Raw genomic sequence first — 23,514 nt, 5'->3', positions numbered from 1 at the left:
CTTTTACTAGACAACATGTTTTCGAGTTGTCAAACCTTACTGAAAAGTCTTCATTAGCCAGGGAAACATAGTTTGAAATTTCACTGACTAGTATGGTGCTTTCCATGATTTATTCATTCAATATATTTTTACTTGGCCTTTGATTAAATTAAGATCTTAGTAATTGATTTTAGGCAATGAATAAGCAAAACTATGGGCTGGACAAAGAATGAAACTAAAAAAAGCCACAGGGAGGAAGATGATCTAGCAATAAAATCCATGTGCTAGTGAAAAGGAAGACCTGTAGATGATGATCACTGTGACTCTAGAATTTGAAAACTCTCCTTAGATGGGAAATTCTCCAAAGAGAAATCAAATGTTCACAAAGTGACCTATATATTTTTTTCCTCCTACTCTTCTTCCCTGTCTTCCTCTTTTCCTCCTTTTTTTCCTCCTTTCCTTCCTTTCACACTAATTAATGGTATGCAAGTTTCTATGTTAGATGCTAGGACTACAGGGATGAATCCTGGAAGACACACATTTAAGGATATAATTATAAAATACAATCATCTTTACCAAGTACTAAAAAACAGAAAGGGCAGGTAAAATTGCCAAGCTAGAGAATGAAGTAAATTAAGTAAAGAATTGAGCAAATTAAATAAATTTATACACAAAACGATATATATGCTTATAGATGTCTCTAAAATTTTAATTGTGTATGTTGTATATATGCATATATATAACAAGGATACATAGATACATACACACAGTATTTGCCTTAGGAAAGAAAGCTTCTTGAGAGCATGGACCAAGTATTATATTTAACTTTTATTTTTTTTTTTATTTTTTTTTTTTATATTTAACTTTTAAAAACTCATCCACTGAATTTATCTTATTCCTGATAACTAATCCTCAAACAGCTAAATTATTCTTTTTGGGGAATACTTAAACTGACAACTTATTTCTTTCAGTTTCATTTTATCTATGAGTTTTAAACTTTTCATTTATTTTGAAATTCTGCTCAAGACCTCTACTAATAGCAGTACCTGTATAATGTCTACTGCTTCACAATTTTCAAAGTATTGTCACATAATCATCTCATTTTTTAATTTCTTAAGCAGTCTGGGTTCTCATTTTTCAGATGAATAGACAGAAGCCATAGAAGACTTTGTGACTTCCTTGTGGTCATTTAGCTAGAAAAGGGCTTTCCAAATCCTGGGCTTCTCAGCCCAGAGCCTATTGCATTATACTGACTCTATGAGAAAATGTTTAAAGTGAGAGCTCATATTTCATAAGCCTAAGTTAAAAAAACAACAACTTCCCTTTCACACAACATAATAAATAGCAGTGTGGGCTTTGTAGATAGTCAGACCTGGGCCGCTATTTGCCAAGTTTAAGTCTTGGGTGGAGTTAAAATTAAACTTAGTGAATTTTAGAATCTCTATATTTATAAAAGTAAATAATAATTACCTCAGAAGATCTTTTGTACAGATAGTATGAGATTACATGAGGTGCTGGCCCACACTAGGCACCCCAAAATGGAAAGCATTATTATTATCAGAGAAATAATCCACATGCACTGAGGCAAATCAAGAAATAACAAGTTTTGTACATTTAATCTGCTCAAAGAAACATCAAGGAAGAGAAGGAAATTAAGTTGGCTTTTAGAGGAAGAATTAGCTTTAGGTTGGCCAAAAAAGAGAATTCCAGACAGAATTATTCCCCAAGGGGACAGAACAAGTAAAGACAGGAAAGACAATGGTGAAAATGGAGTAAAAGAGGATGACCAGTCTGACCAGAGAATACTTATGCTGGGGAATTAAGGAAATAAGGCAAAATAGAGAAATGAAATCCATTTCAGGGACTTGGATTCCATATTGAGGAAAGCCTTCTACTAACTTCTGAAGCAAAGGATAACATAATAGAAGTGAAGTTTTGGGAAAAGAGTTCTAAAACTTAGCATATGTTGGATGAAAAGAGTTCAACACAAAAGCAAATGCATTGGTTATTACAGTTGCTACAGCAGATATAAAATGGTCAGCTTAGCCTAGTAGGAAGCAGACAATATTTCCTGGTGTGTCCTCTCAGATGTCCTACAGGAACTTCAAAATCACTCTTCCTACAACTGCCTCAAATATGACTTTTATCCTTTGTTATTGCTCCTTTCTGACCAACCACTTTGTCACCCAAATCTAGGAATTATCCTTAACCTTATTACTCTTCAAGTCAGCCAATCTTGTTAGTTCTTGTTAATAAACATCTTTTCTTTCAACTTCATGGCCACTGCAAATACTCACTGAGCATCTACTGTGAAGTAAGCACTGGGATACAGGGGTGGACTGCTGGTTTATGGCCTAGCACAGAAGGCCAGTGTTGAACAGATATATCCTGTGTGTGATCATTGATACAGAGAAGTGTAATGCCCTATTGTTGTACATCACAGGACTGTAAATCCTGATCTGAAGCGTCAATGAAAGCTTATCTACAGAAGTAAAATTAAAACGAAAATCTAGGGCAGCCTGGGTGGCTCAACAGTTTAGCGCTACCTTCAGCTCAGGTCGTGATCCTGAGGTCCCAGGATCAAGTCCCATGTTGGGCTCCCTGCATGGAGCCTGCTTCTCCCTCTGCCTGTGTTGTGTCTCTGCCTCTCTCTCTGTCTCTCATGAATAAATGGATAAAATCTTAAGCAAAAACAAAAACAAAAACAAACCACAAAAACCTAAAAGATGAGAGGAGCTAAGTAATTAAAGAGAAGCAAAGAAAAAAAAATCCCCAAAAGAAAGGAATATCACTTGCAGTTGTCCTGAGTCAGTAAAGGGTATGGCATCTGTGAGGAAAATAGAACATTTCATGGAAATAACAGATGACCTATTCTGTGTATCTTTCACTGAACTACCAAGATAATTTTCTCATTTTCTTTCCTTCTCTCTTGGACTTTCCTCATCAGTTTTTCATCTGGCTGCTGGAGTGATCTTCCTGAAATGCAGACCTCATTATGCCACAAATTCCACAATGGTTCCCCACTGCCTACTCAATACAGGTCAAATTCCTGGTATGACATATGGGATCCTTCAGTTTCCTTCCCTGTATTTTCTACCACCTCCAATCCAAAGGGCAATCAATAATACTATTTTTGGCTTTTCAAATGAGTCATGCCTGTTCACCTACTTCTATCTTTGTTAAATGCAATTTCTCTAATCTAGAATGCCTTTGTCTGTTTGGAAAACTCCTACACATCCTTTAATGGAACTCATATGCCAAGTTCTCTAAACCAGAGGTCACCAAACTATAGTCCCTGAGCCAAATCCAACCCTGTCTTGCAGTATATGATCTATTAACTAAAAATGGTTTTTATATTTTTTATATATTTTATTTTTTAAAAGATTTTATTTTTTATGAGAGAGAGAGAATGAGAGAAAGAGAGAGAGAGGCAGGGACACAGGCAGAGGGAGAGAAGCAGGCTCCATGCAGGGAGCCTGATGTGGGACTCGATCCCGGGTCTCCAGGATCACACCCTGGGCCGAAGGCAGGCGCTAAACTGCTGAGCCACCCAGGGATCCCCGGTTTTTATATTTTTTTAGAATCTGAAATAAATTTTTAAAAAGAATATTTTGTGATATGTGAAAAGTATATTGAATTTCGATGCTCATACATGCAGTTTTATTTGAATGAAGCCATGCTCATTTGTTTGCACTTTGCCTGTGGCTGCTCAATACATATTTATTAAATGAACAAATGAATGAATATAAGTAGGGTCAAGGCCATGGAAGGTGAGAATGGATGTGGATTGTGCTGAGCACTAAACTGACATTTAATACCCACATCACAAACTTGTGCCGCTTTTCTTTATGATTTTAACTGAATTTTAAAAATGTAATAAAACAAGGAATTATTTGCATTCAAATGTCAGAAAATATAAGAGATATTTGACTAAATGGGAAAGGCTACATTGCATATTAAGTTCTTATAAGCTCCAGTAACTAACTCTGAACTTATATTACCTGGAGGACCATTTCCTGACTTTTATGGGAGCCATTCTGGGCAGTATATTCACACTTGCTGATGCCTTTGTGTGCTCTTGGGCTAACTTTTCATTTCATCTTTTCTTTCAGCTGACTTATTTGCCTTCTGCACATGAGGCTGCATTTAATTTGGCTGAAAAGCAAGAACAGACACCACAATGTAAGCAATGCAAAACTATCCCTACACTTAAAAGAAACACACACACACAGAGTCCACAAAATATGTAGGGAAGATTTTTTCTCAGTTGTTAATACAATGGAGACCTCAGCTTTAACCTAGGAAATGCCTGTTGTTGAGAGTTAGACCAGGTTGGTTATTTTCATTGAAATGCTGAAATGGGATCCCCAGAAATCTATTCCCATGAAGGATATGTGAAGCCTCTGGGAATTAATTCATTCTGAGCAAAAAGAGAGTTAGGAAAACAAGTGTAAGGTAGTGGCAGGGCTTTGGCAGAAAGGAGAGATGACTCTGAAAACAGCATGGTATTGGCCCTGTTTGCCAGACTAGGCCCAAGAACTCATGTTTAGTCCCTAGATATGAATATTAAACCCAAAAGGATAGTTTCTTAGAATCCCGGTATGACATTGAGATAGAAGCAGCACAGGGTTAGGTTAGGTTAGGTTCTCTTCAAAAGTGCATGAAAAAAAAAAAAAAAGTGGATGTAGAGAAGGAGAAAGACCTCTCTCACTTGGCAGCCTTTAGTCTAGAATGGATTGGTGCTTCAATGCCAGTGACAGGGGCACAGGCAGTGGCCCTGGACACTTACAGAGGCATCTACAGAGGAATTCTATGGAAATAAAGTTGTATCTAGTATGAGAATCAGCACAAAGTCAGCACTGTGGAAACACAGAAGAGGGCCATCAAAATTTGGAAAGTCAAAGGTTTCTTACAGGATGGACTTGCCAATTTGAGATTAAATGAAGGTGTGAGAAGGTGAAGGGAACATCTAATACAAGGGCTTGGCTGTGATGAAGGTCATGGCCCATTTAGGGAACTGCAACTCATTTAATTCTGACCACAAATCTTTGAAGTGGGTACAATTATCATCTTATGTACAAATGAGAAACTTAGACATAGAGAAGTATCTTGTCTTAAATTGCACAGTTAAAAACTGGCAGATCTAGGATCTAAACTTAAGCAATATGCCTCCCAGATCTGTCATCCCAACCTCCACTGTTTAGTTCAGGGCCTCAATCATAGTAATTGTACTGAACAGAGGTAGTTTTGTTCACTTGTTCTGTTGAGTCTTAAATTTCAACTAAGCAAAGGGATTTTCCCCAAAATCCCCCTTTTAAAAAAAAGGCATATTTAAAAGATACCAAATGTTAATTAGGAATTTGGTCAAAAGCTGATGCACATCATATATGTATAGAATCAGTCTTATTCTACATCGTTTACATTTACTACTTCAATTATAATTTTTAAAAGCCACTACTGCTACCTCCCTTAAGGTAAAAAAGCTAAATATCAGAGAGGTTAACTATTTTTCCACTGGTCCCTCAGTGACAAAGCTCAGACTAAATTCAGGATACCCAATATCCTTGTTTGCTCACTTTTTCCACTCTATTTACTCAAGAGAAAGAAACGTTAATGTTGATTATTGAGAAAAAAATCCATTAATTAATTAATAGAAGTAGTTTTAGTCACTCTGTGCAGGTGCCATGCTAGGTTGTGGCAACGTAAAATGAATGAGTCACAGTCATGGTCCTCAAAGACAGACCTGTGGAAGGAGACAGACATGAGCACAAATAATTTCCACAGTCCATGAGCAGCCTACTCTCAAACATGATCACTTGTACTAGGGAAAAAGTAAACTCATATCTAAGGGAGAGATTCAGGGTAGTTTCCTAAAAGAGGTAACATTTGATTTACATCTTGAAACACTATTCATTTCACTAGAGAGTAGAATTCTAGGCAATAGAAATAATATAGATCATTGATTGCTCGTTTAAAAACCACTGTGGGCCAGGCCATATGCTGCATACTGGATTAGAGGAGTGGACAAGATAATAAAGTTTCTGCCTGTGTGCATCTTTTATTTTAGTAGGAAATTTGAAGGGTTGACTATAGATGATTTGTCTTTTAAAAGTAGAATGATAATGTTCAGTAAGAAGATTTAACTTGGAGATAGAAAGAAGAGGCAAACAGCAGTATTTCTGGGGAAGTGATGCTGAAGTTAAAGCTTAGAAGATGATAGAATTATCTACTCTGAGAGGAAAACAGAAAATGGGGGTACCTGGGTGGCTCACTTGGTTAAGCATCTGCCTTCTGCTCAGGTCATGATCTCAGGGTCTTGGTGATGTACGAACAAGTTAGGGGCAGATGGGGCTAGGCAGGTAAAAGATAAGGGGAAGGCCCCAGAGACCAGCTCCTATCCATCCCAAGGAAACAGAGATAAAACCTTAAAAAACAGAAAAAATAAGCCTGGCTCCCCAGCTCTAAAATGTTAGGAGTATCCCTTTAATGGCTACTAAGTAATCACAGAAATACCAGGTGTAGAAAATTGCTAGGGAGGAGATATTGACCAGAGAGAGAGGAACACCTTGTTTGTGCTCATAATATTTACAAAAAAAAAAAAAAATCTTTTTTGTTACAAGTCCACCGTTTGTTCTAAATATAGATATGATATTTACAAATCCACCCTGATATTGACAAGAGATTTGCCAAGTTCCCTGGTCAGTTTCCTATAAAGGACAGACCATAAAAGCCCTCAGTGGCAACCCTTCCATACCCCTTTTACTTTTGAGAGCTTTCTCTGTATCTCTGCTTAATAAATTTCTATCACTTTGCTCATTCTCTGTTGTCTGTGAGATTCTTCTACTTCGTGAGATAAGAACCAAGCTCTCCTGTACCACTGGGATCAAGCCCTGCCTTGGGCTCCCAGCTCAGCAGGGAGTCTGCTTCTCTCTCTCTCCCTCTGGCCCTTCACCCTGCTTGGGATCTCTCCCTGTCTCAAATAAATAAATATAATCTTCAAAAAAAGGGGGGGTGGGGAGAACGTTAAGAGGTAATGACCTTACCATGTCCAGTGGCCCTGAGGATCAGCTGTGCATGAAGATGAGGATAGTTTGGACATAAACAATAGGGACAGAAGTAGCCTAGGAGGGCTCTACAAAGGTAGGCAGGGCAGGTCAAGGAATAGCGGGCAACAACAATGAAGCCATTGAAGGATTCAGAAAGAGATGAGTGAAATGATCAAATTTGTACTCTTAAGGCTTATTTCAACTTTTTGCGCAAAGTCACTGTTGTGCCCAAGATCACGAATCCGAGAAACCACCAAGGAGCCGACACCGATGCAATCACACGAGGGTTTATTACAAGCTGGAGCCTGGGTCCAAGTATACCCGATGCAGCAGAGCAGGGACTTGGACCCCGAGACTAAGAGGCTTAGCAACTTTATAGGGGCCAGTGGCCAATGGGATACGCAGAAAGTTGCACAGTCATGCTGGTCCGCTGAGCCGAATTTCCAATTAGGGTGTGTCCTGGTCTTTGATTACGGCAGGGCAGTGCCCTAAGTAATAAGCAGGTCAGCACAAGGTGGGTGCAGCCCAAAATAGAGTCAGTCCTGCTCTGCTTGTCCAGGGGTAGGGGGTTTTGTTCAATTTCCTGGGTCCCACATTCCCCTCTTTTTCAGAGGATCCTATGCAGGACCCAATCATGGGTCCAGGTTGCTCTCAGAGTGAGCCAGGTGAATGATTAAACCAGGATTTTCACCAACCTTGTTGCTGTTCTCGCTCTTATTTACAGTTAAGGCAGCATGTTACCCCCCCAACCCTTTGTTGTAAGAAGACTAATTCTAATCTCCTTCTATTTTGAAGGACAACCTCGGACTAGGGAGTCTTGGAGGTGGGAAATAAGTCAGAACGGTGCAGTCTTAGCTTTAGGGGATTGTCCTTGTCTGGTTGGCTTTTCCATTCTGTAACAAAGTCCATGAGAACGGTGTGTGGGTCAGCTGGCCGGACGTGTGTGTAGTGGACCCAGGGAGTAATCCCGACGACCTTGATAGCTGTGGGAGTGGTCAGGATCACGAGGTAGGGTCCCTTCCAGCGAGGTTGAAGTGTCTGGTGTTGGTATCTCTGCACGTACACCCAGTCACCTGGCCGATATCGATGGGGGTCCGGGGGTGGCCCAGTCTCGTAGAGGGCCCTCAGCTTAGACCACACCTGCTCATGGGTTTGTTGTAATATTTGGAGGGAGAAAAGAAGTTGGTGATCATCAAATTCAGCAAGCACCTCAGGTTTTAAATTGGGGATAACAGGTGGAGGAAGACTGAACATGATTTCATAGGGAGTCAGTCCCATCTTATATGGGGAGTTCCTCACCCTATATAGGGTGAAGGGGAGGAGAGTCACCCAGTCCCCGCCAGTCTCCAGGGCTAATTTAGTTAAGGTCTCCTTTAATGTTCTGTTCATCCTCTCTACCTGTCCTGAGCTCTGGGGCCTATATGCACAATGTATGTAATTTCCAATCTGCCCCAAGTACTAGTGCCACTCCCTGTGTTACCTTAGATACGAATCCTGGGCCGTTGTCTGACCCAATTCTAACGGGAAAACCATACCTCGGTACGATGTCTTCCAGCAGTTTCTTGGTCACGATCTGTGCCGTTTCATGTTTGGTGGCAAATGCCTCTGTCCATCCTGAAAAAGTATCTACAAACACTAGTAAATATCTATACCTGTATTTTCCAGGTTTCACCTCAGTGAAGGCCACTTCCCAGGAGGCTCCTGGGCAGTCCCCTCGGAGCCGGGTACCTGGGTTAGATCCATGGGCGGAGGCATTTGTTAATTGGCATGCGCGGCAGCTGGCCACAATCTGTTCGATCTTTGCTCGAGAGTCTATAATGATGATCTTTGCATGTCGTATGAGGTCTTCCATCTTCCTTGTTCCCATGTGAGTACTCCGATGCATTTTGGATAGGACTCGCCGTCCTAGTTTCTCTGGCAAGATGATGCTGGAGTCTGTGGCCCTCCACCAGCCACACAAGCACTGGGTCACAGGCAAGCGTTTGATCCAGTGTAAATCAGCATCAGTATAATTGGGGGTGTCAGGCAGGGTCGGTGCCCCCGGATCAGGTAGCATGGTAGCTAAGACCTGGGTCACCAGAAGGGCCACCTCTTTTGCTTTTATATCGGCTAGCCAGTTTCCTCTGGCTACTGGCGTGTCTGCCTTTTGGTGCCCTGGACAATGGATGATGGCTAGGGTCTTGGGCAGCCAGAAGGCCCTCAGGAGTTCAAGAATCTCCGTTTTGTTTTTAACACTCTTTCCCTCTGCTGTCAGAGCCCTCTCTCCCTGTAAAGGGCTCCATGTACGTGAGCGGTGGCAAAGGCGTACCTGCTGTTGGTGTAGATGTTGATTCGTTTATCTTCCCCCATGGTCAGCACCTTGGCCAGTGCGATCAGTTCTGCCCGTTGAGCCGACATTCCAGCTGCCAGTGGCTCTGCCCAGACAGTCTCCGTCTCCGTGGTTACGGCTGCCCCTGCATATCTGAGTCCTTCTTGGACAAAACTGCTGCCGTCCGTGTACCAGGTGGCGTCCGCATTCAGCAGTGGCTGGTCCTGGAGATCAGTTCTGATTCTGTGCACCTGGCGGACGGTTTGCGGCTGTGGGATTCTTAAGACGGTTTCCTTCCGTGCATCTGTCAACCATCTTTGTCCATCTTTTAATTTGTACCCAAGGTAGCTCACCTCTGTTCTGCACATCTGGGCTTTTTTAGCTGAGGCCCGGTATCCTAGGGCTGCTATGGTCTGGAGCAAGTCCCTGGTGCCTCGCAGGCATGTGTCCTGGTCCTTCACCACCAACAGGTTATCATCTACATATTGTAATAAAGTTAAATGTGGGTGCTCGGAACGGAACTCACCCAAGTCTTTGTGTAAGGCCTCATCGAAGATGGTCGGTGAATTTTTGAATCCTTGTGGTAGTCGAGTCCAGGTGAGCTGGCCACTGATGCCTTTCTCAGGGTCCGTTCATTCAAAAGCGAAGAGGTCTTGGCTCCTGGGTGCTAAAGGCAGGCTGAAAAAGGCATCTTTTATTATTATTATTATTATTTTTTAAAGGCATCTTTTAAATCTAATATTGTATACCAAGTTTTGTCTGGAGGCAGGGTGGAGAGGAGGGTGTATGGGTTTGGGACCATAGGGTGCATATCTTCTACTCGCTGGTTGATTTCCCTCAAGTCCTGGACTGGCCTGTAATCGTTAGAGTGCAGTTTCTGAACTGGCAGCAAGGGAGTGTTCCATGCCGATTGGCAGGGCCTTAATATGCCCGAGTCCAGTAGTCGCCCTATGTAGGGTGTGATTCCCTTTCGTGCTACTAGAGGCATGGGGTATTGGCGGACCCTGACAAGGTCTGCCCCCCGCTTTAGTTCTATGTATATGGCTGGCCGATGCTGGGCCAGCCCAATTCCCCCAGTTTCTGCCCACGCTTGGGGAAATTCCCGCAGCCAATGGTCAATGTCAGTCATTGGCACTGAGGGCATTTGGTGGAGACGATATTCGTCTTCTAAACTCAGGACAAGCACCTGAATTGGGTGCCCCTTCTTGTTTAGGAGTTTTGCCCCTTCGAGGTGGAAGCAAATTTGTGCCCCCATCTTGGTGAGCAAATCCCGACCTAACAAGGGGTAGGGACACTCAGGGATGATCATGAAGGAGTGGGATACCTGGCCCGTGCCGAGATCCACAGTTCTTCGGGTAGTCCATGAGTATTGTTTGGTGCCCGTGGCCCCTTGCACCCATGAAGTTTTGTTTGCCAATTTTCCTTGGGGTTGTAATAAAACCGAATGTTGTGCCCCAGTGTCCACTATGAATTCAACAGGTTGCCCTTCCACTTTAAGAGTTACCCTGGGCTCGGGGAGGGGTGCCGAACCCTGACTTCTCTAATCGTCCAGGTCCTCCATTTCTAAGATCTTGGCAGAGGCCTTAGATCTTTTGTTAGGGCAGCTTTTCACCCAATGGCCCTCCTCTTTGCAATAAGTGCATTGGTTTTTGTTCAGCTTAGGGCACTCCCGACGGGGACCAGGGCCATCCTCCTTATCGGTCCCTGAAGCCAGCTTCTTGAGGTGCCTTCGTCTTTCCTGTGGGTCGTCCATGGTTGTGGCCAGCAGGATCTTGGCCAGGTTTCGGGTCTGCCGGTCACTTAGTTTGGTTTGTTGTTCTTCTGGACTTTCTCTATTATTATAGACTCGTTCTGCCTCTATCGCTAAGGCCTGCAAGCTCTTTTCTCCCAGTCTCTCTACTCTTTGTAATTTCTTTTTAATATCCAGAGCGGCCTGGTTAACAAAAGCCATGATAATTGCAGCCTTTGTTTCCGGGGCTTCTGGATTCATAGGGGTGTACTGTCTAAAAGCCTCTATGATTCTCTCTAAGAAGGCTGCTGGACTCCCATCCTTACCCTGCCTCATATCATAGACCTTGGCCAGATTGGTAGGCTTGTGCACGGCAGCCTTGAGACCTGCCCCTAGAGTCTGGTGGTAGACCCGGAGTCTCTCCTTACCTTCAGCTGAGTTGTAGTCCCAGATGGGACTACATGGATATCCCTATGGATAAAGGGAAGGCAGCATTTATGAGGTCTGGGTTTTGAGTCGGCTGTCTATCCTCTCCCAGGACAGACTTCCAGGCTTCCACCTGAATTCGTTCTCTTTCCTCGGTGGTGAAGAGAACCTGCAAGAGCTGTTGGCAGTCATCCCAAGTAGGCTGGTGGGTAAAGAGAACAGTATCTAAAAGCCCGATTAGATCTCTCAGGTTATCAGAGAATTTTGCATTTTGGGTTTCCAATTATATAAATCACTGGTGGAGAACGGCCAATATAACATTAGCTGTTCACCAGTCTCATTGGGGGGCCCCATGGCGCGGAGAGGAAGGGCGGTGGAGTCGGTGGTCCCGCATTCGGAGGTGGGGCCATCCGGTGGGTCCAACCGCATGTCCCCGCTGCTGGCCCGCGCACAGGGACTCCCTCGTCAGGAAGGGGTGGCACCCCTTCTGCAGCCCCCCGATGCCTCCAATGGAGGGGCGGAAGCGGGGAGGGATGCCCAGTAGGGCGGCGGGAGAATCAGGTCCTCCGGGGAGGAATCCTGGAAGACCGGACAAAGGGGTGCTTTGGGCATAGAGTTGGTCTCCTTTTTGGCTTTCTGCAGGGCTAGAATCTCCGTGGGTCCTGCTTTGGGGGGTAAAAATGGTTTTAGCCAAGGGGGAGGATTCTCCATCATGTTCTGCCAGATCAGGATGTAGGGAACCTGGTCAGAGTGGCCGTCGGGTTCCTCCCTGAAGACCACGGTCTTAACCTGTAAGATAATAGGTAGGTGAAAAGTTCCTTCCTGGGGCCATCCCACTTCAAGGGTTGGCCATTCTGATATGCAATAAATTTGGAATCTCTCTCTCTGTATGTCTATGCTCAGAATACGAGCTCTTTCCCTAATATCTGAGAAGTGAGAGAGCATAAGAGATAGGGGAGTGGTTTCTGTCTCCCCCATTATGTCCCCAATCCACACCGAGACACAGACAGTAAAGACGATTAACAAGGACACAACAACACAGACAAATGCACAAACAGTTAGCAAGGACATAGTAACACAGACAAATGTGCAAACAGTTAACAAGAATAGCGTAACAGACAAACGTTCCGAGCGGCCGCGGAGACAAAACAGAAGGTAACCTGAAGGGCTGGCAGCCGGCCCTCCTTACAGACGAGGACCCCGTCCTCTATACAGATGAAGACCTCTGTCCTCCTTACAGATGAGGACCCCGTCCTCCAGGCAGGGGCAAGGGACGTCTCCTCAAGACTCCCAGTCGTTGGCCGGCCAGCGCGTCCGCCTAAGCCAATGTCGACCCAATACAGATTGGAATTCCTACAGGTACAGTACAGTTTAGAGCTCTCAGAAAATATGCGCACCAAAGGTGGAAAAAATTGAGTGCACTTACCACGCGTGAAACCCTCTGGATGGGGTCCTGGAGGTTTCTTGGATCCCGGACAAGCCCCCAAATGTTGTGCCCAAGATCGGGAATCCGAGAAACCTCCAAGGAGCCGACACCGATGCAATCACACGAGGGTTTATTACAAGCTGGAGCCTGGGTCCAAGTCCCTGCTCTGCTGCGTCGGGTATACTTGGACCCAGGCTTGAGCTTGTAATAAACCCTCGTGTGATTGCATCCGGGTTGGTTCCTTGGAGGTTTCTCGGATTCGCGATCTTGGGCACAACAGTCACAAGATGTGAAAGACACTGGATGCTCAGGAATTGAAGATAATTTTGTAAGGCTGGAGTTTAGGGCCTGAGGTGGAGAGTCACAGGAAATTCAGGCTGGAGTCAGATCCTGCCTCAGGGTATAAGACTTGTATTTTAACCAGCAAGGAATCAAGATATTTTGATAGTTTATATTTGGAATAAAAGTTTCAGACCATAAGAATTACACCAAGAAGATTCATGTGCATTCAGGATACTGCAATTACTAATATAGATAATGGATCGACAGATTTTAGAAGTATTTTATAAAAAGGTGTAAAGAGGGATCCCTGGGTGGCTCAGCAGTTTGGCGCCTGCCTTTGGCCCAGGGCGTGATCCTGGAGTCCCAGGATTGAGTGCCTCGTCGGGCTCCCTGCATGGAGCCTGCTTCTCCCTCTGCCTGTGTCTCTGCCTCTCTCTCTCTCTCTCTCTCTCTCTCTCTCCCTCTCTCTGTGTCTATCATAAATAAATAAATAAATAAATAAATAAATAAATAAATAAATCTATCTTTAAAAAAAACATAATTCATTTAAAAAAATAAAAATAAAAAGGTGTAAAGAAAAAAAAATAACCCAGAAACCTCGGCATTTCAATTAACCAGAGCTCCCTAGTTATGCTTTCAAGTTACTTGAAGGTTGTTGAAAGCCTCAAATGTAAAACAAGAAGCAAACTCGGACATGGCAGAGAAAGGCAACTAAGACCTTGCCATATAATGCCTACTGGGATGGACTGGTAAACCTATGTGAGCTCCCCACAGAAATGCCTGGGCATATACCAGAATAGTGCCTGCCTATGTGATGCAACCTAATGCTGCCTCTACTTGCTACAATTCTACTTTATGCCTCTGGGTGGTAATTACAGATTGTTTGATCTTAGTTGGTAAAATACTATTCAATTTACCCTGAAGACATCAGAGATGTATGTACTACAGTAAAAATATTTTCCCATGCCACTATTTGAATTTCAAGGATAGATTTCTACTCATTTAATTTCTAGCTATTTGCACAGGCTTTTTTACATAAAAACTGAGCACAAATTAAAAATAGAACGTTACTCCTGTTTCTGAAGGTAAAGATGGATGGGTGTCCGGTAAATTACACCTACTCTTAGGAAGTTGCTATTGGTGAGGTTTAAGAAGGTTAACTTCTTGATCAGCCTATACTGGCTGGCTCCCATGACACAGTGTATATTCTGATGCTTAGATTAAAAGCTGTGGCAAGACACCTGCATTCAGAATTTGAGAGGTAACTTTGAAATTCAGTGAAATCTCATTATAATAATTTTCTCAATCATATGTCTCATACATATCGTGGTCCAAATTCTACTCTTCAATTCATTGTAACCACTCATCTTTCTCTATAAAACTAGAAGCAATCCCTTTTCACACTTCCTTTGTCATTATAAAGAGGTGCCATTTTCTGTTTAGCAACTCATGAAGCTGCTATAGGTAACTGCACTTGTGGTGGTGGCAGACTCAGGACAGAGTCAAAGATCTTGCAATTGGTCAATGATTAAATAATTAAACTTCATTGATTTATTCACAAGGAATAGGAAAGGTAAATCACACCCTGAACTCAGCGTCATTGTCACCTTGGAAATGTGAATCAGTCTGTATCCTTGTTAATCTGATGAAATACATAGCTTTAAATTTGGAAGCTGCATATTTTGTTTACTCATTAAACCATACTATGTGGCATTTAATAGAAGGCTAAATAAATATGATTTTTAAGTTTACATGAACTATTATATATCCATTAAAAAATGTCTTTGAAACCAGGGAAAGGGCTCACATTTTATGTCAGCTGTCTTCAAAACACCAGATCCTCTCCATATTATGTTAGTATGATTTAAGCTTGGTACGGGATACAATTGACATAGTTTGTAGTAAAATTTAAAGTAATATTCTGAAAGTGCATTCATAATAGTGTTAGGATTTGAATTTACTCATCAAAATAAAAAGCATTAAAGTGCTTTTGTTTTGTTTCTAAGAAATATAGAATTGGACTAAGTCAAGAGAAGTATGGCAGCCCCACTTTCAAATGGCACATAACCTTGAGGAGAATAGATAAATGTATAAAATAAATAATAGAGTGATTAGGGTAGCCCGGGTGGCTCAGTGGTTTAGCCCCACCTTTGGCCCGGGGCGTGCTCCTAGGGTCCTGGAATCGAGTCCTGCATTGGGCTCCCTGCATAGGGCCTGCTTCTCCCTCTGCCTGTGTCTCTGCCTCTCTCTCTGTCTCTCTGTGTGTCTCTCATGAATAAATAAAATCTATAAATAAATAAATAAATAGTTAAATACCTTTGGAACATAAAGGATCACAGAAAAATGAATGCCATGATGCAAATATATGATTAAATAAGAACCAAATTAGCAATAAAGACATTAAATGCTCTGAGATCATATGCTACAGAGTGTAGTTTGTTGGTGTTGTCAAGATTTCATAGAGAAGTTAGAAATTAAGGGGCACTAAAGCACCAGTAGAAAATGGGCAAATGGAAAAGCTAGGAGAAAGATTTTAGGAATGGAAAGGTGGAACATAGGGGGGTAGGTTAACAGACACCAGGACAAAAAGGAGAAGGGCATCTAGATTAACATCAGGCAGTAACTAAATTAGTGGGGATGCAATATGTGGGATTCACATATTTATGAAAGGGAATAGCACAAAGTAGGCTGAAATGTTAGGTAGAGGGAAGTGTGGGACTTTTTTAGTAAAATTCTCCTTGAAATTTTCCAATTTTCCTGACCTTTGATGGTGTCTGGACTTCTGGGATATTGTGCTGGATGTTGTGAATTCCTGTTCAATTCATCTTCTCATATTCAGAATCAAAATGTGGAGCCTGGCAAAAACTGGCATTTCCAAAAGAAGAATGCAGATGAATGCAAAACCAGTTTCTGGACTGTGCATCTTAGTTTGTCTTTTATTTTAACTGTCTTTGGGCATTTACACTTTGAAATCCTGCCACTGCTCCCCCTAATCTCCCAAAGTGAATTATTCCCTGTTCTACATGCCCATCCTCCTTATATTTGTCAGAGGTACTGCAAGGTAGTTTCATTGTCAGGGCTGCCTAGGCTAAGAGCATATACAATATATACAAGATCTTATATACAATATATATAAGATGTCACTATGATTTATCATCCAAGTGAAAGAAGTGCTATCAATAACTATAGCACATATGTACCAGATGTAAATTAGATGGTCCTGGGGAAACCATGAAACCAGGATTAACAGTCACCCTATTTAATCTTTCTGTCATTAAGTTCTGTCAATTCCTATTTTAACTCTTAAAATTTCTGCCTTCTTTTTCATTGCTTCTGTCCCCAGCCATAATCTGTGTTCTGTAGCACCCTCCTTGCTTTCTTACTAGTCTCAACCCTTCTCCCTTGTGCATATACCTAAAAATCTACATCTGGTGCCACTCCCCTCCTCAAAAATCTAGAGCTAATCTCCAGAGTTTTTCCCTGCCAAAACTAAGCTCCTCTTCCTGGCTTTTTAGGAGCATCTTTATCTGCATCTACCTACCTGCTATTATCGTCTACTACTCCTAGCCACAGCACTGAATTCCCTAAAAGTATATTTTATTTTATTATTTTATTTTATTTTATTTATTTTACTTTTTACTTTACTTTTTACTTTATTTTATTTGGGCTTTTGCAAATGAAACTTAAACAGCCTAGAATGTCTACATCTACAAAGTTTTGCTTCTAATCAAGCAAAAATTGAATAAATCTTGCTTCTTTTCTTAGAGCCTTCTCTGATATTAAACTTTCCTCCAAACTTAATAACCTTGTATCTAGTCCTTGATAAACCACTAAGCTTTTGTGTTCACACTTCCTTTTGCTACCACCATTACAGGTTTGTGTTCTTAAACAAATTTTGGTAGCTAGATTGTTAATTCCTTGAGGATAAAGAATAGAGTATCATATGCCATTGACATAAAATGTGTTTTCAAATATTTGAGGAGTGATGTATCTTTTCCATTAAAATCACTTTCTGGGATCCCTGGGTGGCTCAGTGGTTTGGCGCCTGCCTTTGGCCCAGGGCACGATCCTGGAGTCCCTGGATCGAGTCCCTAGTCGGGCTCCCGGTGTGAAGCCTGCTTCTCCCTCTTCCTGTGTCTTTGCCTCTCTCTCTCTCTCTCTCTATGTCTATCATGAATGAATGAATAAATAAATAAATCTTTAAAAAATAAAATAAAATAAAATAAAATAAAATAAAATAAAATAAAATAAAATCACTTTCTATTCCCCTCCTGACTGATCTCTCTTTGGCCACTTCTAGAAATAAAACAAGATTTTTAAAAAGTCTCTTTTTCATTTCATAATTACCTACTTGATAAAATCTAAGGCAATGGTATCCTCTTCTTACTGAATGAAATAAATTCTAATATGTGGCAGTATTAGTATTCTATGCCCAATTAACCAAATAATTCTTGGAAAGACAAATAGTTTGCTTTCTTATGCATAATGGATTCATATATAAAAATTTCCTGACTGGAATTATTCTTGGTAAATTTTAAATCTGGCATTGTTCCTTGTCCTTTTATACTTTTCTATTTTCAGTGTGAATGCCTTATGTAAACCTAAAGCTAGTAGCTGGGAATCTGCTGAGTCTTCCATTTGGCTCAACTGGCCTGACTGTGTACTTCCAACCTCTTTGGGCCAGTCACAGTGGTTCTTGAATCAGTGTCTATGATACATGGAATCAGTGGCTCAGAAAACCTACACCTCAGAAAAATGGGAGTCACCATTCTAGATTATTTTCAGGCCATCACCAACATGGTTCCTACCCAGAGTTGCAAAGGTACAGGGAAGAACACCTTGCTTCGTTTCTTCTCTCAACATCTAGAATCTGTCTCTTTGAGTCCTATTCAGGAAGAGAGGAAACCTTAATATCCTACTTCTTTTTCTTTTTCCTGTTTTCTCTCAGACATGAAAAAGGGGTAAGGTCTTTTCGGTAGCTAACTTCCTTCTTCCTGATTTTAACAGTGGACTGGTTACCCTAAGAGCTAGAGCCTCTAGGTTTGGGCCTGGGGTATGTTAAAAGAGAGAGTATGTCCTCCCTATACATAAAGCCAGCCTTTTGTTGTCATAATCTTACAAAGAGGCTAAATCTTAGCCCTTCCTACTCTAAGCTAGACTTTGCAGAGCAAATTAAGACCCATTACTTTAATATTTGAAAAGCAAATAGCTAGATTATATTCATGAATTAAAGAGAGCACCTTTTTTTATTATTGATAGAAAAAGTTCCTTGCAAAATGTACTCCTTTATGAAGGCACCAGTTTTCATTTTATTTAAACACTAACAGTACATAGCTTTAAAATTATTTCTTAATAATTCTACAGTCATATGTAATATGTGGTTATAACATCGCAAAACTTGAGTTTCAGTGTTCAATGCAGTTACCACAAATATCTTAAAATAAGTTAAAAATACCAGCTTCCTATATAGCATCATTTTGAGCAAATAATTACTGTTACTGTTTTTTTTACTGAAGTATAATTGACATACAATATCTTATTAGTTATTGTTGCTGTTAATTACTCATCTATTACACCCCAAAATTATTCACTCAGAAAGATGACATTAATAATATACTGCTGGAATTTTAAGAGATGAAAGTAGCCTGCTAACTCTTTGGTTCCTTCTCTCTTTTCCTTTCTATTCAGTGCTCATTCATTTAGCATTTATTAAAGACCTATTTTGAACCAAGCCCTTCCCGGGGTGAAGCAGTAGAGGTGAAAGATAATAAAAGTGGGTCCTCTACCAGAGGAGCTCACATACTTATTGTGTGCCAGACATTTTTACCATATTCCTCTTTACTTCAATTTAATTTCATAATATAGTAGTTTCCCAAACATATAGCAGGTATGTCTCTGAAAGAGAATAGCAGAGTCTAACACCTATGCATAACAACATGGGTGAATCTGAAAATGTGAACACAAGTAGCAGGCAGCAAAAGGAAGCGTAGTTGGGATGCCTGGATGGCTCAGCAATTAAGTGTCTGCCTTTGGCTCAGGGTGTGATCCCGGGGACCCAGGATTGAGTCCTGCATAGGGCTCCCTGCATGGGGTCTGCTTCTCCCTCTGCCTGTGTCTCTGCCTCTCTCTCTCTCTCTCTCTCTCTCTCTCTCCCTCTCTCTGTGTCTATCATAAATAAATAAATAAATAAATAAATAAATAAATAAATAAATAAATCTATCTTTAAAAAAAACATAATTCATTTAAAAAAATAAAAATAAAAAGGTGTAAAGAAAAAAAAATAACCCAGAAACCTCGGCATTTCAATTAACCAGAGCTCCCTAGTTATGCTTTCAAGTTACTTGAAGGTTGTTGAAAGCCTCAAATGTAAAACAAGAAGCAAACTCGGACATGGCAGAGAAAGGCAACTAAGACCTTGCCATATAATGCCTACTGGGATGGACTGGTAAACCTATGTGAGCTCCCCACAGAAATGCCTGGGCATATACCAGAATAGTGCCTGCCTATGTGATGCAACCTAATGCTGCCTCTACTTGCTACAATTCTACTTTATGCCTCTGGGTGGTAATTACAGATTGTTTGATCTTAGTTGGTAAAATACTATTCAATTTACCCTGAAGACATCAGAGATGTATGTACTACAGTAAAAATATTTTCCCATGCCACTATTTGAATTTCAAGGATAGATTTCTACTCATTTAATTTCTAGCTATTTGCACAGGCTTTTTTACATAAAAACTGAGCACAAATTAAAAATAGAACGTTACTCCTGTTTCTGAAGGTAAAGATGGATGGGTGTCCGGTAAATTACACCTACTCTTAGGAAGTTGCTATTGGTGAGGTTTAAGAAGGTTAACTTCTTGATCAGCCTATACTGGCTGGCTCCCATGACACAGTGTATATTCTGATGCTTAGATTAAAAGCTGTGGCAAGACACCTGCATTCAGAATTTGAGAGGTAACTTTGAAATTCAGTGAAATCTCATTATAATAATTTTCTCAATCATATGTCTCATACATATCGTGGTCCAAATTCTACTCTTCAATTCATTGTAACCACTCATCTTTCTCTATAAAACTAGAAGCAATCCCTTTTCACACTTCCTTTGTCATTATAAAGAGGTGCCATTTTCTGTTTAGCAACTCATGAAGCTGCTATAGGTAACTGCACTTGTGGTGGTGGCAGACTCAGGACAGAGTCAAAGATCTTGCAATTGGTCAATGATTAAATAATTAAACTTCATTGATTTATTCACAAGGAATAGGAAAGGTAAATCACACCCTGAACTCAGCGTCATTGTCACCTTGGAAATGTGAATCAGTCTGTATCCTTGTTAATCTGATGAAATACATAGCTTTAAATTTGGAAGCTGCATATTTTGTTTACTCATTAAACCATACTATGTGGCATTTAATAGAAGGCTAAATAAATATGATTTTTAAGTTTACATGAACTATTATATATCCATTAAAAAATGTCTTTGAAACCAGGGAAAGGGCTCACATTTTATGTCAGCTGTCTTCAAAACACCAGATCCTCTCCATATTATGTTAGTATGATTTAAGCTTGGTACGGGATACAATTGACATAGTTTGTAGTAAAATTTAAAGTAATATTCTGAAAGTGCATTCATAATAGTGTTAGGATTTGAATTTACTCATCAAAATAAAAAGCATTAAAGTGCTTTTGTTTTGTTTCTAAGAAATATAGAATTGGACTAAGTCAAGAGAAGTATGGCAGCCCCACTTTCAAATGGCACATAACCTTGAGGAGAATAGATAAATGTATAAAATAAATAATAGAGTGATTAGGGTAGCCCGGGTGGCTCAGTGGTTTAGCCCCACCTTTGGCCCGGGGCGTGCTCCTAGGGTCCTGGAATCGAGTCCTGCATTGGGCTCCCTGCATAGGGCCTGCTTCTCCCTCTGCCTGTGTCTCTGCCTCTCTCTCTGTCTCTCTGTGTGTCTCTCATGAATAAATAAAATCTATAAATAAATAAATAAATAGTTAAATACCTTTGGAACATAAAGGATCACAGAAAAATGAATGCCATGATGCAAATATATGATTAAATAAGAACCAAATTAGCAATAAAGACATTAAATGCTCTGAGATCATATGCTACAGAGTGTAGTTTGTTGGTGTTGTCAAGATTTCATAGAGAAGTTAGAAATTAAGGGGCACTAAAGCACCAGTAGAAAATGGGCAAATGGAAAAGCTAGGAGAAAGATTTTAGGAATGGAAAGGTGGAACATAGGGGGGTAGGTTAACAGACACCAGGACAAAAAGGAGAAGGGCATCTAGATTAACATCAGGCAGTAACTAAATTAGTGGGGATGCAATATGTGGGATTCACATATTTATGAAAGGGAATAGCACAAAGTAGGCTGAAATGTTAGGTAGAGGGAAGTGTGGGACTTTTTTAGTAAAATTCTCCTTGAAATTTTCCAATTTTCCTGACCTTTGATGGTGTCTGGACTTCTGGGATATTGTGCTGGATGTTGTGAATTCCTGTTCAATTCATCTTCTCATATTCAGAATCAAAATGTGGAGCCTGGCAAAAACTGGCATTTCCAAAAGAAGAATGCAGATGAATGCAAAACCAGTTTCTGGACTGTGCATCTTAGTTTGTCTTTTATTTTAACTGTCTTTGGGCATTTACACTTTGAAATCCTGCCACTGCTCCCCCTAATCTCCCAAAGTGAATTATTCCCTGTTCTACATGCCCATCCTCCTTATATTTGTCAGAGGTACTGCAAGGTAGTTTCATTGTCAGGGCTGCCTAGGCTAAGAGCATATACAATATATACAAGATCTTATATACAATATATATAAGATGTCACTATGATTTATCATCCAAGTGAAAGAAGTGCTATCAATAACTATAGCACATATGTACCAGATGTAAATTAGATGGTCCTGGGGAAACCATGAAACCAGGATTAACAGTCACCCTATTTAATCTTTCTGTCATTAAGTTCTGTCAATTCCTATTTTAACTCTTAAAATTTCTGCCTTCTTTTTCATTGCTTCTGTCCCCAGCCATAATCTGTGTTCTGTAGCACCCTCCTTGCTTTCTTACTAGTCTCAACCCTTCTCCCTTGTGCATATACCTAAAAATCTACATCTGGTGCCACTCCCCTCCTCAAAAATCTAGAGCTAATCTCCAGAGTTTTTCCCTGCCAAAACTAAGCTCCTCTTCCTGGCTTTTTAGGAGCATCTTTATCTGCATCTACCTACCTGCTATTATCGTCTACTACTCCTAGCCACAGCACTGAATTCCCTAAAAGTATATTTTATTTTATTATTTTATTTTATTTTATTTATTTTACTTTTTACTTTACTTTTTACTTTATTTTATTTGGGCTTTTGCAAATGAAACTTAAACAGCCTAGAATGTCTACATCTACAAAGTTTTGCTTCTAATCAAGCAAAAATTGAATAAATCTTGCTTCTTTTCTTAGAGCCTTCTCTGATATTAAACTTTCCTCCAAACTTAATAACCTTGTATCTAGTCCTTGATAAACCACTAAGCTTTTGTGTTCACACTTCCTTTTGCTACCACCATTACAGGTTTGTGTTCTTAAACAAATTTTGGTAGCTAGATTGTTAATTCCTTGAGGATAAAGAATAGAGTATCATATGCCATTGACATAAAATGTGTTTTCAAATATTTGAGGAGTGATGTATCTTTTCCATTAAAATCACTTTCTGGGATCCCTGGGTGGCTCAGTGGTTTGGCGCCTGCCTTTGGCCCAGGGCACGATCCTGGAGTCCCTGGATCGAGTCCCTAGTCGGGCTCCCGGTGTGAAGCCTGCTTCTCCCTCTTCCTGTGTCTTTGCCTCTCTCTCTCTCTCTCTCTATGTCTATCATGAATGAATGAATAAATAAATAAATCTTTAAAAAATAAAATAAAATAAAATAAAATAAAATAAAATAAAATAAAATAAAATCACTTTCTATTCCCCTCCTGACTGATCTCTCTTTGGCCACTTCTAGAAATAAAACAAGATTTTTAAAAAGTCTCTTTTTCATTTCATAATTACCTACTTGATAAAATCTAAGGCAATGGTATCCTCTTCTTACTGAATGAAATAAATTCTAATATGTGGCAGTATTAGTATTCTATGCCCAATTAACCAAATAATTCTTGGAAAGACAAATAGTTTGCTTTCTTATGCATAATGGATTCATATATAAAAATTTCCTGACTGGAATTATTCTTGGTAAATTTTAAATCTGGCATTGTTCCTTGTCCTTTTATACTTTTCTATTTTCAGTGTGAATGCCTTATGTAAACCTAAAGCTAGTAGCTGGGAAT

At 40.5% G+C, this 23,514-nt stretch overlaps 1 protein-coding gene across 1 annotated transcript; it reads right to left on the bottom strand.

The window, feature by feature from the left end:
* Positions 1-8,409: 8,409 nt before the first annotated feature.
* LOC102155235 lies at positions 8,410-11,771 on the bottom strand (the record flags this gene model as incomplete). The annotated part of the gene is given in 4 exon segments (XM_038559167.1): positions 8,410-9,281; positions 9,284-10,030; positions 10,066-11,536; positions 11,538-11,771. Coding segments are annotated over 4 exon segments (3,291 nt in total), but the record flags the coding sequence as incomplete, so codon positions are not given.
* Between the last annotated feature and the right edge of the window lie 11,743 nt (positions 11,772-23,514).

The sequence above is a fragment of the Canis lupus genome, chromosome 15, assembly GCF_011100685.1.
Source record: "Canis lupus familiaris isolate Mischka breed German Shepherd chromosome 15, alternate assembly UU_Cfam_GSD_1.0, whole genome shotgun sequence".
NCBI classification, from domain to species: domain Eukaryota; kingdom Metazoa; phylum Chordata; class Mammalia; order Carnivora; family Canidae; genus Canis; species Canis lupus.
The sequence above is the reverse complement of the archived record's forward strand: the minus strand, read 5'-3'. Positions and strand labels throughout refer to the sequence as shown.